This window comes from Malaclemys terrapin, chromosome 8 (assembly GCF_027887155.1).
Source record: "Malaclemys terrapin pileata isolate rMalTer1 chromosome 8, rMalTer1.hap1, whole genome shotgun sequence".
NCBI classification, from domain to species: Eukaryota; Metazoa; Chordata; order Testudines; family Emydidae; genus Malaclemys; species Malaclemys terrapin.
Genome location: NC_071512.1, coordinates 108,676,101 through 108,691,828, shown reverse-complemented (window position 1 = coordinate 108,691,828; position 15,728 = coordinate 108,676,101). Strand labels below are relative to the sequence as shown.

Genomic DNA, 15,728 nt, shown 5'->3' with positions numbered 1-15,728 from the left:
CAGAGATGCGGCGCTGGGGGGGGGGGAGCCGGGTACTGTGCAGTGCTGGGGGGCGCAGGCACCACGTGGGGCAGAGATGCGGCGCTGGGGGAGCTGGGCAGAGACGCAGCGCTGGGGGAGCCAGGGTCAGTGCAGCACTGGGGGGGGGGGCAGGCACCACATGGGGCAGGGACACGGCCCTGGGGCAGCCAGTGCAATGGGGTGCGCAGTTAATGCCCCATGGAGGCATGGGGCACTCGCCCCCCCCCCCCCGGGCTCTGGGCAGCACAGACTTGGAGTCCACGAGCCGGGGCCCCAGGTACAGCCCTCGAGCTGGGACCCGTGTGACTGGCCCCGGGCATGCAGCTCCCCACACCACAGCAGCTCCTGGAAACGCCCGGGGGAGGTGCCAGCAGGGCCCCCAGAGCTGCAGCCCAGCATGGCCACACACCTGGCACCGGGCCCCCGCCAGGGTCAGAGGCTGCCATGGTGAGCGGCGGGGGGGGGTGTGGGGATGCACCTGCTGGCAGGATTAGGGGGCAGGGCCGGGGCACGGCTGCAGCCGGGTTTACGATGCTATTTCTATGGTGTTGGAGGCTGTCCAAGGGGATTAGCTCCCTTCCTTATGGCCCCGAGAGCTCAGCAGCCACCGCCTCTGGCCCAGGGCAGGGCACCACAGGGAGCCCCCACTCCCCGGGCACTGCTGGGAGCTGAGCTGGCCCTAACCGAGCCCATCCCAAACTGGGGTGTGGGCTGCCACCCCTCAGCCCTGCCCCACCCCCAGGGGCCCGCTCTACCTCAGCCCTGCTTGGGGGCTGGGGCTCCAGGTCACAAGCCCAATACAGAGAAGGAAGGGGGCTGGGTGGAGAGCCCAGGGCTGGGATAGCGGGGGCAGCGGGGCACGATTGAGGGGCATCAGCAGAGCTGGGGGGAGTCGGCCAGGTGACTTCCATCCCCCCCCGCCATGCTGCCTTCCCAAACTGAGCTGGGACTGGGCATTTTCCAGGACACTGTTAAAGATTCACCCAGAGCGGATCTCGGACCTCACACCTGCTTGGCTCCCTGCCGCGGCACAGGTGTTTGTGCCAGCCTCCCCCACGCACACTCAGGTGTCCGTGCTGGGCTCCCCCCAGCTCAGGGAAGTGCAAAGCAGTGGCTGGGGTGCTGGGAGGGAGCCGTGCCAGGGCAAAAGGGAGCAGGGAAGCGTGTGAGCACACAGGGGGCTGCATGTGAACGCACAAGGGGCAGCGCAGGGCAGCACGTGAGCGCACAGGGGGCAGCGCGTGAGCGCCCAGGCACATGAGCGTGACCAGCTGTGAGCACGAGGGTAGCCTGTGCCCCACTGCACGGGGTCCCTGTGCTGGGGGGTGGGGTGGGGGTGGCTGAAGAGGCCAGCAAGCATCAGAGCTTGGTGACCTGTGGGGTGGTCAATGCCAGCAAACCAGCCTCCCCCTGGTGCCCCGCAGAGCAAGGGCTTGGGGTTGGGCACAGGCAGGCACGGCGTGTGCGTGGGGAGCGCCTATACTGCACTAAAGGCCCTGCCCACTTGTGGCCGAGTGCCCGTTGACAGGGGCAAAGCACATCCCCCACCCCAAACTCGGGGCCCCCAGCGACCCAGGAGTTGAGCCCAGGCCCACGGCAGCTGCCCCCGCCAACGAGCGACCGGCATGCATGCGAGAGCGGGTGTGCGTGCCCAGAGCCGAGCGGTGGCAACGGGGGGTGCCTGCCTGTGCAGTGCAGCGCCCCGCCTCGGGGCAGAGGCCTCCCATTGCAGCCGGCGCAGGGCGAGATTCCTGCACGCTCTGGGCAGGGAGCACGAGGGAGCGAGCTGGCTAATATCAGGGGGTTTATACCACTGCCCATCACCGCCGCCTCTGGGCCCCTCCACCTCAAACCAACAGCAATGGCCATGGGGTCGCTGGCTCCTCTGCGTGCCCAGGGGGAGATCTCGGCTTGAGGGTGGGGTGTTCAGCAGGGGCAGGCTGCTACAAGTGGCAGGGGTCTGGGGCCCTGCTCCCCGGCCGGATCTGCTCCTCCCCAAGCCACCGGGGAAACAGCCTGGCCCCACAGTCGCCAGGCACGTCCCGCCCCGACCCCCATCAGCCCCTGGCCCGGCTACCACAGACCCCGCAGGAGCAGCTGAGGTGTACTCCACCCCAAGAAGGTCTCCTGGTCTCCGACAGCGAGAGGTTGGCTTTGTCCCTGACTACGGACGGCTTCGCACTAGCCACGATAACGCCAAATACTCCAAATGAACAGCCCAGCTCTCGCTGGGCCCCAGAGACCCCCTGTGCGAGAGTCCCACCGGCTAATCACGCCCTGCCTGGTGCGTTCAGGAGGCTGGAATTTCCCCCTCTCCATTTCACTGCATGCCCCATCCCCGAGGGACGCAGAGACGGGGCCCCATGTGCTGGAGAACCTGCCCCGGGGCAGGAACTGAGCCGGGAGCCAAGCCCAGACCCGGCGCGAGGGCCCCCACAGCTCGCACAAACACTACTCTGAACGGGTGTGTGCAGAGCGCACGCACGTGTGCACAGCCGAGAGGCAGCATCGTGCATGCGTAGCTGCACTACACACACTCCCTGGCATACCCCACTCCCTCCCCACCAGCTCTCGTGCTTCCCAGGGAAGTCCTGGCTCTGTTCCCTTTGGCTGGGGCGCAGGGCTATTTTGGGAGGCCCGCGGGAGCGGGAGGGACCAGCCGCCGATTCATCCTGGGATCTTTATTCCCATCTGCTGGGGAAAATAAAACCACAGCCAAGCCCAGGTGTAGGGAGGGGCCGGGCTGCAATTATCTGCCGGGACCTCCCGTACCTGCCGGGACCTGCACCTTCCCCAGAACCCAGCGATGCTGCTTTGGGTACCGGTGACATTTACCCTATTGCTGGGCAGGTGCGGGCAGGCGAAGCAGATGTCGGGCTCTGGGCCGAGCCCAGGCTCAGTCACCGACAGGGGGAGGAGGGCCTAGATGCCCCCGGGCGCTGCTCCCTGAGCTGCAGGAGACTCTCCCCCGCTGGGAGCAGTACGGGGTCCTGAGATGCTGCAGAGCATCCAGGAGGGGCCGTGGCACACGTGGGTCAGGTCGCCAGCTGGGCACAGCCCGCACACTCTGCTTGGCACAGAGCCATGAGGGCCACAGCGCCCCAAAAGGCCACTGCTGGATGGGGTCTCCCAGCCCCCCGCTCGGGGGCCCGCTGGCAGTAAGTGACAGGGGAGGGGGCAGGGCCAGCGGCTCCCAGGAGAGGCTGAGATGGGGGAGGCTCTGGGGCAGGCAGTTTGGGCAGAGGGGGCGCCAGAGGGCGGCGCCATGGGCAGGGGGTTCAGCACAGATGGTACGTGAGAGATGGGGAGCAGGACATGGGCACCGGGCTACAGGATGCACCAGCATGGGGGGCAGAGCGGGGCGAGACCTGGCATCCCCCACGGGGGTCGGACCTGCAGTCATCCATCACTCAGAGCAGCCTCCGCCCCCGCGGGTGCCTGCAGCTGGGCGGGTTACAAATGCCATAGCCGGCCTCTGGCCCCGGGAGCCTCCCCAGCCCCTCGGAGACCCGGCCCCCGGGCGGGGGGCGGGCCCAGGCTTGGCTGAGCTCTGCAGCTGCTCCAGCGTTTCCTGCAGCAGAGGCTGCTCCTCGGGCAGGCACTGATCTCCTGCCACGTCCCCAGCCCGCGCGGGGGAGGGGGCCATGTGGGGAGGCAGAGCCGGGCTCTCCTCCCGCCCCGCAATAGGGGGATCCCGCCCCGGCCTGCCTGGGGGGACCCCGAGCCCTGGCAGGCTGCACTGCATCCCCACACACAGCGCCCTGGACTAGAGACAACCCTCCCCTTCCCCAGCCCCCCGCCCGCCGCAGATCTGCCCAGCCCCACGCCCAGGGCTCTCTGCAGCCTTTTGCCCCCGCTCAGCCCCCTTTTCGCACCCTGCCCCGGCAGCACACGAGAGGGGCACGGGAAGGTGCCCACGGGCCGCAGACCCCCCCGAGGCAGACTAGGCCTGGTGGGGGGACCACAGGCGAGCACAATGGGGGAGGGGACTCCGCTCTGTGGTGGGAGGAGCCCGGGGCAGGGGTGATAAGGGAGGAGCAGAGCACCTGGGAGTGGCGATACCACGGGCACCACACCCACAGCCCCCCAGAGGTCACAGAAGCAGGGCCTAGTGGTCAGAGCACAGGTCTGCGAGCCGATCGGTCCCTGGGTCCAGGGCCACCATGGGAGCTGATGGGAACGGCAGCAACTCCTGCTCTTAGTGCACAGGGGCCGGGCACGGGTGATCGTGGGAGTGTGCACAGCCCCCGTGACGCACGAGGCCAGGAACCCTGGCTCCTGAACCCGGCTCCTCAGTTCAACTGCGGCGGCTCCAGAGGGGCCCGGGACAATCCCTGGGGTGCTGGCCACGCGAGCGGTGTCACACGTGCACCACGCGAGCAGGATTCCGTCGGGGTGGGGCTCTCGCCACGAAGGGTTAACAGGGCACACACTCACACCCCTGCAGTGCATGCTGGGAGATGGAGGCTCTATGGGCCACCCCTCAGGCTCACAGCGACTGCTGCCAAGAGCCCTGCACAGACAGGCCCGGGGGGACCAGCTGCTCCCGGGGATGTGTGAAGTTTGGAGGGGGCCCAGCTGGGACCATCCAGCTCATGGTGACAAAGCAGGCTGGGTATGTGCTACTGCTTCCCAGGGGAAACCGAGGCACAGAGCGGGACGGAGCCTTCACAGTGAGTCAGGAGGGAACCCAGGAGTCCCAGCTCCCGGTCCAGTGCCCTCACCCCTGAATAAGAGGCATTGTTCTGGGGGTGGCTGTGCTCAGCCCTGGCACCTCTAGGGCAGCCCCCGCCCTTCCCTGTCAGCCGAGCCCATGATGCAGCCCCCCCTCTCCCCCCCCGCGCGACAGCCATGGGCTCATGCACAAGACTTCCCGCGCCATCCACTGCGCCAGAACTGGAGAGGGAGCCCGAGAGGGTGGCACAGCCCGGGAGGGAGGGAGGAGGTCTCAGCCCCCCATCAACACTTGATGCATTCCAAGGGGAGCCAGCCGTGCCAAGATCTAAACTGTGCTCTGCAAGCTGGAGCCGGCTCAGCTCCTGCCCGGATCCCGTGCCTGGCACCACCCGCACCCCCCAGAACAATGGGGACGGGCAGCGCCAGAGCCACCACACGGACAGTCCAGCAGGGCGCCGTGGGGCAGAGCCCAGCCCTTGCACCGGCACCAACTGGGGCATGGGGTGGCGCTGCCAATCCCCCCACCACTGCCCAGACAGCGAATGGAACAGCAGGGGCCTCTGGAAATGCCATGGGCAGGCCCCGGGACAGAGCAACTGCAATGCCAGCCATTCCCCTGGCCCCTCCAGACAGATGGGGAAACTGAGGCATGGGGGGGTGGAACACAGCAAATCAGGATAGGACCAGGAAGAGGACCCAGGAGTCCTGATCACCAGACTCCTGTTCCAGCCTCTCCCTCGTGACAGCCTGGCCCAGAACAGTCAGATCTCACGCTCCAGGGAGTCAGGCGGCATTGTCCCCCCCAACCCCCCCACAGTAATGCACAGCTGGCCAGGAGAGGGGGGCTCTGCCTTCTCGACTGCTCCCAGAGACTTCGCCTGCCAGCCACTGACCTGGAGAGCGCAGGGTGCCTAGCACCATCCAACCCCCAGCAAAGCCCTCCCGGGCACCCAGGCAGTGGGACCGCCAGCACTCACCAGTAACCCTCCGCTGCATTTATCCGCCATGGCTGGGGGCTTGGGCGTGTTCTGCGCAGCCCGCCACGGGGGCTCCTGCCTGCCCACTCTCCGTCTCGCTGGCTGCACCCGGCTGGCACGGAGACGTCGGCACTAAGCAGCTCAGTCCACAGACAGTGCAGGAGAGAGCTGGGGAGAAACAAGACGGGAGTGACTCGTGGGCACGGGGGAGAGGAGCCGGTTGGGAAGCGCCCCTGCCCTCATGGGGGAGCACCCCCATACTGCACCACTGCACCATCTCTCCTGGGGGTGCACTCTCATCCTGCACACCCACCCCTACTCTCCCTGGGGGGGGTCAGCCCCACCCCTACCCTCCTGGAGGAGGGGGGGGACTGACTCCTGTCCTGCACCTCCAAAATCTGGATTCATTCCTTTAGTCGGGCTGGTCTCTGGGGGGGGTCACTTCTTGCCATCACATAATCATTGCATGGTTCCACCGTGCGGCAGCTATGCTTAGGAGAAGGCCAGGGCTGGGCTGGCAGGGGCTGCGGGTCGGGATCCAGGGGCACAGGCACAGCTGGGGGGAGTTTGCCCAATGCTCGCCCCACACAAAGACTGAGCTGGAGGTGGCACGTGGCTGCGCCTGGCACAGCCGGGAGCAGAGGGACTCGGCCGGAGCTCAGCTGCCGTGGAGGACACAGATGGGAGGCGATTTCCTTCTGCCCTACTGCACCGTGCGTGCTACTGCCGCTGCCGGGGACCAGCTGCTGCCAGACCTGGGGGGATGCTGCCACCCCCCCCCATTCCTCGGCGTTCCACACGCTCGGGCCGCCCTGCTCACAGTCTGAGCCCCCCACTCGGGCCCTGACAGAGCCCTGCCTTGCTGCCAGCGCACAGGTCACCGCGCCATGAGCGCAGCTCACCTGGCTGCCAGGAGCCCTCTGGCCCCGCGGGGCCCCAGACTCAGCCCCAGCCGCAGCGGCAGGGCCACCTCGCAGTCCCCCGTAGTCCCCTGCCCCTCGTCCTGCGCCCCAACGTGGCCCGAGCCCCCGCCGGAGAGAGCTACGGCCTGGGGAGGTGCCGGGGGAGTGGGGCCTTGAGCAGGCCGGGGTGGGGGTGTTGGCCTGCTGGGAGGAGGTGGGGTTGGAGCAGGGTGCGGGGCCTCCGGAGCCAGGCCAGCTGGACTGCAGCAGGGCCTGAGCGGGTGAGATAAGGAGCAGGAGGCACCGCCCAGAGCCGATGGCTCCTGGGCCAGCTCCCAGCCCCTGCCTCCTACCCAGCAGCTCCGAGGGTGCAGGGACGGGGTCCCGGGCAGGGGCATGAACCCAGGCACAGCCCCCCGCCCGGTCAGGGTGCCGGCTGCTTGGAGCAGGTGCGCTACAGGCGCTGCACAGAGCAGGCGGCGGGGTGGGGGTTACTCATCCTTCCCGGGTGCTAAGCCAATCCCAACGCCCTGGGCCATGCTCCCGACTCCTTTCTTCCCCTCCAGGAGGCCCCAGCCCACCCTCCCCCATGGCTAGCTGAGCCCAGCTGCTGTCGAGCTCCGGGGTTGGCAGGCATCCGGCTCCGTGTCCCAAGCCCCCCTCCCCGCCCCCCCCAGTAAGGATGCTAGAAAACCTCTCCCAGCCCTCTCGCTGCCCCGGCATTCACCGGGCACTCAGTGCGGCGTGTCTATTTCAAAGCGGGGCTTCCGGGCGAGATGGAAACCGAGAGCCTGTCTAGCACACGGACACTGGCCACCCCGAGCTGCCTTCCCTCCTGCTGCCCTGGTCTGCACCATGGGCAACTGCAGCCTCCCACCCCTGGCTGCAAACGGATACAGGAGCCTCCTTCCCCTGCCTGTCCTAAACTGCGGTCTGGTCAAACAGATGCTGCACCCCACCCCAGAGGTGGCTGCATTGCAGTAGTGAGCGAAGGGTACAGTCCCAGCTATCAATCCTCCAGTATGGAAAATGCCACCACCAAGACTGGACTCGGGCAATTTGCATGTAGGTAAATCAGGTTTCTACTGTCTCTTGCCCACCCCTGCTCACTCCCATGTGGGGAGGGACATAGAATCATAGAATATCAGGGTTGGAAGGGACCTCAGGAGGTCATCTAGTCCAACCCCCTGCTCAAAGCAGGACCAATTCCCTGTTAAATCATCCCATTCCAGTGCTTCACCACCCTCCTAGTAAAAAAGTTTTTCCTAATATCCAACCTAAACCTCCCCCACTGCAACTTGAGACCATTGCGCCTTGTTCTATCATCTGCTACCACTGAGAACAGCCGAGCTCCATCCTCTTTGGAACCCCCTTTCAGGTAGTTGAAAGCAGCTATCAAATCCCCCCTCATTCTTCTCTTCTGCAGACTAAACAATCCCAGTTCCCTCAGCCTCTCCTCCTAAGTCGCGTGCTCCAGCCCCCTAATCATTTTTGTTGCCCTCCGCTGGACTCTTTCCAATTTTTCTGCATCCTTCTTGAAGTGCGGGTCCCAAAACTGGACACACTACTCCAGATGAGGCCTCACCAATGTTGAATAGAGGGGAATGATCATGTCCCTCGATCTGCTGGCAATGCCCCTACTTATACAGCCCAAAATGCCGTTAGCCTTCTTGGCAACAAGGGCACATTGTTGACTCATATCCAACTTCTCGTCCACTGTAACCCCTAGGTCCTTTTCTGCAGAACTGCTGCCTAGCCATTCGGTCCCTAGTCTGTAGCAGTGCATGGGATTCTTCTGTCCTAAGTGCAGGACTCTGCACTTGTCCTTGTTGAACCTCATCAGGTTTCTTTTGGCCCAATCCTTTAATTTGTCATAAACCAGAGCTACTGGCCCTGCTCCAAGCACTGGTGAAGACCCAGTTCTAGAGCAGAAATCCGAGCCAGAGAGGCACGGAGCTCAAGGGCAGAAGGAACCACGTTGGTGACTGTCCCGTCCGACACCCTGTCTAGCATGGCCCAATGTCACCCAGGTACCCTGTACTGAGCCCTAGAATTTGTGTCTGGCAGCGGGGCTGGCTCTGAGAGCAGCACTGCCCAGTGCCCCTTCACCACCCGTGCCACACACGTGTGCCTGGCCACCGGTTCTCGTTCTCCGCTCGGTACTGGCCGGGGCGTAGGGCATCGTACTGAGATGCAGGGGGCTGAGACCCAAGGGGAGAGGTAGCATCCCTTTAAGAGTTAAAGGGGCTCGCTCATCTCCGCCGGAACTAGATCCAGAGGCAGTGAGCAGCGGTGCCGTCCCTGTTCAGAGGGGACTGGGCTCTGGCGCAGTGTCCTGCCTCTCCAAGACCTGCTGGAGGTCTGAGGGAGAACACTGTTCCTTTCAGAGGATTGGCAGCCAGCGCCCAGCCAACTGCCCTTTGGAGAGCGAGCTCGGGGGTGCATAGCCCCTTTAAGGGCTAGCCAGGGCTGCGTCACCCACAGATGCCTGACCATGGCCCTGGCCCCAACTGCTCCTGTGACTTCAGAGTGGCCAGCAATGGAGAATGCAGCCGACCCTCGGTAAGTTGCTCAGTGGAGGTTTGGCTCCCGCTCGGGGCTGGACCTGGAACCCCCTCCAACCACAGGCAAGGGAGGGGAACATCCCAGAGGGTAGCAAGAGCCCTGTGTCCTTCAGGGAGCCAGAGGCCTTCCTGATGCATGTGCTGAGCCCTGAAGCATGAGAGCTGATGCCTCTTCCTGTAGCTCACACGCTCAGCCAGCCCCCTGTAAACGCAGCCTCAGGTCCGGACTCTGCAGGCCCTGTGGCAAGGAGTTCCATGGGTCACACTGCAGGGTCTGGGAATCCATGCTGCTCAGAATAACTGGACCTGCCCTCTAGCCTCATCTGCCCTGGGACGTAACACCCCCAGGCAGGGCTGAACACCCCAGGCCCTGCCCTCCCTCCCAAATCCCCCCAGAGCCCCGGCACTGACCTTTCCGGCTGCTAGCGCCTAATCACCACCCAGCGCCCACGCGCTCCAAGCCCGTCCCGCCTGGAAGCTCCAGCCTCACTGAGCCCAGCTCAAGTCCTCTGCCCCCCCCCCCCCCCTCCACACACACAGGGCAATGGGCGTGACTGACCGCTCCAGCCCCAGACCAGCTCTGGGATCCCCCCCCAGCCCACGGAGCTCGGTGGCTCTCACACCTCCTCTGGCTGCCCGGGGTTAGGTACCCACGGACCCCCGCTCTGAGCAGGGTCTTAACCCAACATAACACTTTGCCCTGACTCTGTGAGGCTACTGACCCCAAGGCAGAGCCCCCCATCCCCATGGGGGTCAATGGCCCCAAGGGAGGAGAGACCCCCCACGTCTCTATGGGGGGGTCAATGGCCCCAAGGGAGGAGAGCCCCCCCACGTCCCCCAAGGTCTTCCCCAGTAGAGACTCTGTCTCCTTTAAGCAGCGGGAGGGGGGCGGGGGTGTTACATCAGCCGCCACATGGTTACTCCTCGGCCCTGCCCCACCACATGCCGGGTGGAAAATTACTGAGATGGGGACCCCCTGCCCCGCCCCCCTCGGGATCCCCCTGTCCCCCGCTACATCCGACCCCCCGCCCCGGCCCCCCGGGTCTCCCTGCCCCGCCCCCAGCGGGCGGAGCACGGCCCCGTGGGAATGGGGGGGGGTGGCTACCCAGGCTAGCTCCGGGGCGTCGCTCCGGTCCCCGCCGGGCTCGGGCGACCCGAGGCGGGAAGATGCGGGTCGGGCTCGCCGAGCCTGAGAGCAACTAACGTAACCAAGGAGCGGGGCTACCCTGGGGGCCCCATGTACCAGCCCCCCCTCCCCGGGCACCGCCCCCTCCCCTTGTACCACCCCCTCTTCCCTGGGCCCCGCCCGCGGGCAACCCCTTCCTTGGGCACCGCCCCTCCCCATGTCCTGCCCCCGGGCACCCCCCCATGTACCAGCCCCCCCCGGGCACCGCCCCCCCCAGCGGTGCTTGAGCAATGTTGACAGCGGGGGGGGGGCAGATGATGGGAACCATGGAAACCACGGATTCCCTGTTTGTTGTTACCGCTGCAAGCCAGGGGTGCGGCAGCCCCCCTAGTTCCAGCACCACTGACCCCCCCCCGTGTACCGACCCCCACCCCCCCGAGACCCGGGGCCAGCTCCGCCCGGGCTCCCCGCAGCACGTCCCTGCCGGGGCCGGAACAACCAGCGCACGGGGCAAAGCGCCCTCTCCGGCGCCCCCAGTCCGACCCTCGCCGGCCCCCAGGCCCTGCGGTGCCTCCCCCCAGCCCCCTGGCTCTGCACCCCCTCGCTCCTCCCGCGGCTCTGCGCCCCCCGCTCCCTCCGCGGCTCTGCGCCCCCCGCTCCCCCCCGGCTCTGCGCCCCCTCGCTCCTCCCGCGGCTCTGCGCCCCCCGCTCACCCCTGGCTCTGCGCCCCCTCGCTCCTCCCGCGGCTCTGCGCCCCCCGCTCCCCCCCGGCTCTGCGCCCCCTCGCTCCTCCCGCGGCTCTGCGCCCCCCGCTCCCCCCCGGCTCTGCGCCCCCTCGCTCCTCCCGCGGCTCTGCGCCCCCCGCTCCCCCCACGGCTCTGCGTCCCCCGCTCTCCCCCGGCTCTGCGCCCCCCGCTCCCCCCCGGCTCTGCGCCCCCTCGCTCCTCCCGCGGCTCTGCGCCCCCCGCTCCCCCCCGGCTCTGCGACCCCGCTTCCCCCTGGCTCTGCGCCCCCCGCGGCTCTGAGCCCCCCGGCCGCCCTGGCTCTGCGCTCCCCGCTTCCCCCCGGCTCTGCGCCCCCCGCAGCTCTGCACCCCTCGCTCCCCCCTGGCTCTGCGCCCCGCTCCCCCCTGGCTCTGCGCCCCCCGCAGCTCTGCACCCCTCGCTCCCCCCTGGCTCTGCGCCCTCCGCAGCTCTGAGCCCCCCGGCCGCCCTGGCTCTGCGCCCCCCGCTCCCTCCCGGCTCTACACCCCAGCCCGCCCCTTACCCCCTCCATGCCGCCCGGAGCCGGCTCGCAGCCCGGCCAGGTGGATCCCCGCGGGGACGTTGCGTCAGCCCAGGGCAGCCCCGGTCCAGCCCGCGGGCCCCGCTGCTCCTTCCCCGCCCGGGCTCTGCTGGGGACGCGGCGGCTGCTTCGCGGGGGCTTCTGCTGCCGAGTTGCAGGAAAGTTTGGGAGGCTGGGGGGCAAAAGCAGGCAAGCCCCGCCCCCCGCCGGCCCCGCCCCCCGCCGGCCGGCTCCAGCCCCGACCCCCCCCCCCTCCCGCGCCGCGGCCCCGCTCCCTCCTGGGGGCTGGGGGGAGTGTGCTCCGCGTTCCTTCAGTGCGCGTGTAAACACAGCCCGGTGTCGGGCGGGGGCGGGGAGCTGAGCCCGCCACGGGCACGCAGAGCCATGGACACACACCGCTCTGGAGACACACACACACACACACACTCAGAGCCCTGCACACAGATATAGACACACACACACACACAGCCATGGACACACACACACACAGAGCCATGGATGGACACACACACAGATACACCCCTCCATGGACAGACAACCCCCTCTGGCGACACACACAGAGCTCTGCACACAGATATACACACAGACACACACCGCCATGGAGACACACGCACACACACACAACCATGGACACACACACACACACACAGATACACCCCGCCATGGACAGACAACCCCCCTGGCGACACGCACAGAGCCCTGCACACAGATACACACCCCCGCCTGGAGACACACAGAGCCATGGACACAGATAGATACACACACACCGCCCTGGAGACCGGCGGCCAGGGACACACACACACACACACACGCAGCACCATGGACAGACCCCGAGCTCTGCCCGAGGCTCTGCTAGGGCCGTGCCCGGGGCTCTGCGCCCGCCCGGGCTCGCCGGGCCCGGCTCGGCTCGGCCCGAGCTCGGGAGCCTGGCGAGCCCGGGGGCCGCAGACGCGCGCTTGGCCGGGCTCCGAGCAGGCGGCGGCAGGAGGCCCCCCTCGCCCTCCCCCCAAATCCGGACCAGATGTTTCAAGTGAAGCGCATGAGGCCGGGACGCAGATGGGGCTGCGCGGCCCCCGGCTGCGCCGATTCCCCCTGCCGCGCTCCGGGTGAATTAGGCCGGAGAATTTGCTAACTCCGCTTTCCGCTGCCTGCCCGCCCCTGCGCCCCCGTGTAAACACCGGCGTCATGCGCGCTCTGCCCTCTGCCGAACTGGGCAGGGCACAGCCGGGCGCCTGCGAGTCACCAGCGGCTTCGCTTTCATGTCGCGCCTTCCCTGCCGAGCGCCGCGGAAACGTGTGTTTGCATGACCCGTCTCTCCTGCCCCCTGCCAGCGACATGCAGCCACCTCTGGAGTGGAGCCAGCCGCGGCACAGCAGCGCCCCACAGCTGCTGGGGGCAGCAAGCCAAGCCGAGTGCCGGGCTGGGGGTGGTTGGGAGGCCGGGTCGTGCCCTCAAGGGGGTTAGCAGGACAGCTGGGCTGACACCTCCCGGGCACTGAGGGGCTGCAGGCGTCAGCTGCTTAGAGTGACAGTGTCTGACACACAGAGCCCCAGACCCACAGTGCCGCCTTCTGGGCCCCCTTCACTACTGCCTACGGCACTGTGCCCCAGCTCCCGCAGGGACAGTGGGGTCAGCTCTGTGCCCGGGGAGAGCGTCCCCACGGAGCCCCGACCCTGGGTCTGCCACTCAGTTCTGAATGAGGCCGAGTCTGTGCTCTGGCGAGGTCACAGCCCTGGCGGCCTGCAGGTAGCTGTGTCTCCATGGCCTCTGTGTGTGGGTGTCTCCATTTCTGCCCTCAGCTGCACAGGTGCCCGGGTTCTCCAGTGCTGCTACCGGCCAGGTGCTCTCCAGCCCGTTAGCCCAGAGGGCACAGGCCGTGTGCAGCCCCCACGCTGCATGCAGGTGGCGTTTCTTCGGGCGAGGGTGGGACAGTGCTGCTTTCAGTCTGGGGGGCCTGGCGGAAGTGGGAACTTACCCACAGCAGGGGAGGGAAGAAGCCAGCGGAACCAGCCGGCGCTGAGACCTTACAGCCCCCCTACCTCCATGCCACACCTGGGGCTGCGGGCTGGTCCAAGGGAGCTCCCTGCCTCAGGGGCGCTGCCTAGGCAGCACGGTGCTACTTCACACCTGCCTCCCGCCCCCACACCTCCCTGCACCCAGGCAGTCAGGGACAGAGCAGGGACCCCCATTCCTCAGCTCTCACCACTAGGCCAGACTCCTCAGTGTCCAGAGAGAGGGGCTGAGTCCCTGACGAAATCCCCTGAGCTGTGCTGGGCACAGCAATGCCATGGGGTCGATGTGCCGGTGGGTGGGGGCAGGTCTGGTCTGGCCTTTCTCTGTGTTGCATCACACTTGGGGTTTGCAGCACAGACCAGGGGACAAAGCTGCCCGGCTGCCTTTGCTCCAGGACAGTTCTTGTAAGGCTAATGGCTTTAAGGCAACGCTGGGGAATTCTCACCCGAGTCGGAACCACTGGCAGGTCATATCCGCCTCGCCTTCCTACTTCTGAGCTGCCAGCTCCCCGGGGTAAATACCCAGAGAGCCTTTGTACTCTACCCACTAGCAGGTAGTGCCGGGCCCTGCTTGCAAGCTGCAGCCCCACTCCTCTCCAAGGAATCGCGCTCTACGGTCCAGTCCCACTTACCTCCCCATTGGAAAGAAAAGCTCCCCAGTAACACACCTGACACACTGGGAAGTTTTGATGACTACAAGTGGCTAAAATCCTACGTTCCAGAATGTTTAGTTCAGGTTCCTAGAGCCCGTTAGCCAGACTGGCTGTTCAGAAGGGTGAATCAGCAGAGAAATAACACGGGGCTTTCTTTTACCACAGTTAAAAGCCATTAAAATGTCAATTTTAGATAAATCCAATAAAGACGTATTCTGCCACTATTACTTCAGCTAAGTAGTAATTCTTACTCCACAAGAATTAGAGGGGGGTTCAAAGAAGGGAGACAAGAATGACAGGTCTGGATAAACTCATCTGAAGAGAGACAGAAAAGATGGGAGGTGAAAAGAGAGGGGGTGAATCAGAAGGGGCAGAACAGAAATGGATGAATGGAATACACACACTAGTCGGGAATGTTTGTTCACCCTGTGTCTGAACACAAGAATAAAGGGGCAGTTCAGTGACAACGAAAGTGGACAAATTCAAAACGAAGAAAAGGAAATTCACAAATATCCGGTGGAACTCACTGCCACTGGATGTCACTGAGGCCATAACTTAGCAAGATTTGAAAATCGATCAGACGTTTCTCTGGATAGTGAGACTGATTTATAACAGCAAATTCTAAACAATAGCCGAGAGTTTTAGAAGGAATATTACCACCCCCTCCCCCAAAGGGACCATTAGCTCATCTAATCTGACCCCTGTAGAGCACAGGCCAGAGAATTTCATCAAGAGATGGGGAATCCACCGCTCGATGTTAGAAATGTGTCTATGTCTCCTTTACTTTGTGCACTGGTGACAGCGCCTTTTGCTCAGAGGATAAGGAACAATGGATCCACCACAGGAATTAAAGGTGCAGGCACACATCAGGAAACAGCATTCGATACCGACGATGTAATGTTATTTTTATCTAACCCAAATATTTCCCTAAAATTCGTTTCTAGAGAAATGCAGGACGTTGGGAAAGCGTCTGAATTTAAAGTCAATTACGCCAAATCTGAAATGTTACCTAGAAACTTTCCAGACTCTGAAAAGTCTCTCCTCCCAAAAACATTTGGGTACAAAATGGGCAACAGTTTCTGTAAGATCGGTGGGAATTCAAATCTCAGACAGCCTAGAATTGCTCCATGATTTAAATGTGAAGATACTGTGTCAGCAAATGAACAGGGCCCTGGAGTGCTCGGGGAAGCCTGTGATTTTTGGGTTGGGAATAGCCACAGTCAAAAGGACTGTTCTGCTAAGGATAGCTTTCCGGGTTCAAAATCTCTCTGTTGTTACCCAGATGAAACGCTAGCAGGGACACAAAGGGTGTTGTTAGAATTTATACGGAATAAGAAAAGACCAGGGAAGAGAGCAGATGCCCATCGAACAGGGTGGACTCACTGTTTCAAATCTTCTCTGGTACTATCAAGCTAGCCCGCTCAAAGCAGTACGGGGGGCGCTCTAACCCCGACAAACCCTGGGTCTTTATGGAACAAGAAAATTGGAGCAGAGTAAACATCCCTCGGCTAC

General features: G+C 64.7%; 1 protein-coding gene across 1 annotated transcript in view; it reads right to left on the bottom strand.

The window, feature by feature from the left end:
- Nucleotides 1–11,720, bottom strand: part of SLC6A9 (solute carrier family 6 member 9) — a 50,584-nt gene extending 38,864 nt beyond the window's left edge. The window contains exons 1-2 of the mRNA XM_054038463.1: nucleotides 11,534–11,720; nucleotides 5,676–5,843 (exon numbers count right to left, since the gene is read on the bottom strand). Coding sequence (XP_053894438.1) covers nucleotides 5,676–5,705 — 30 coding nt within the window. The 5' untranslated portion in view covers nucleotides 5,706–5,843; nucleotides 11,534–11,720. The remainder of the gene's footprint in view (nucleotides 1–5,675; nucleotides 5,844–11,533) is intronic.
- Nucleotides 11,721–15,728: the final 4,008 nt, after the last annotated feature.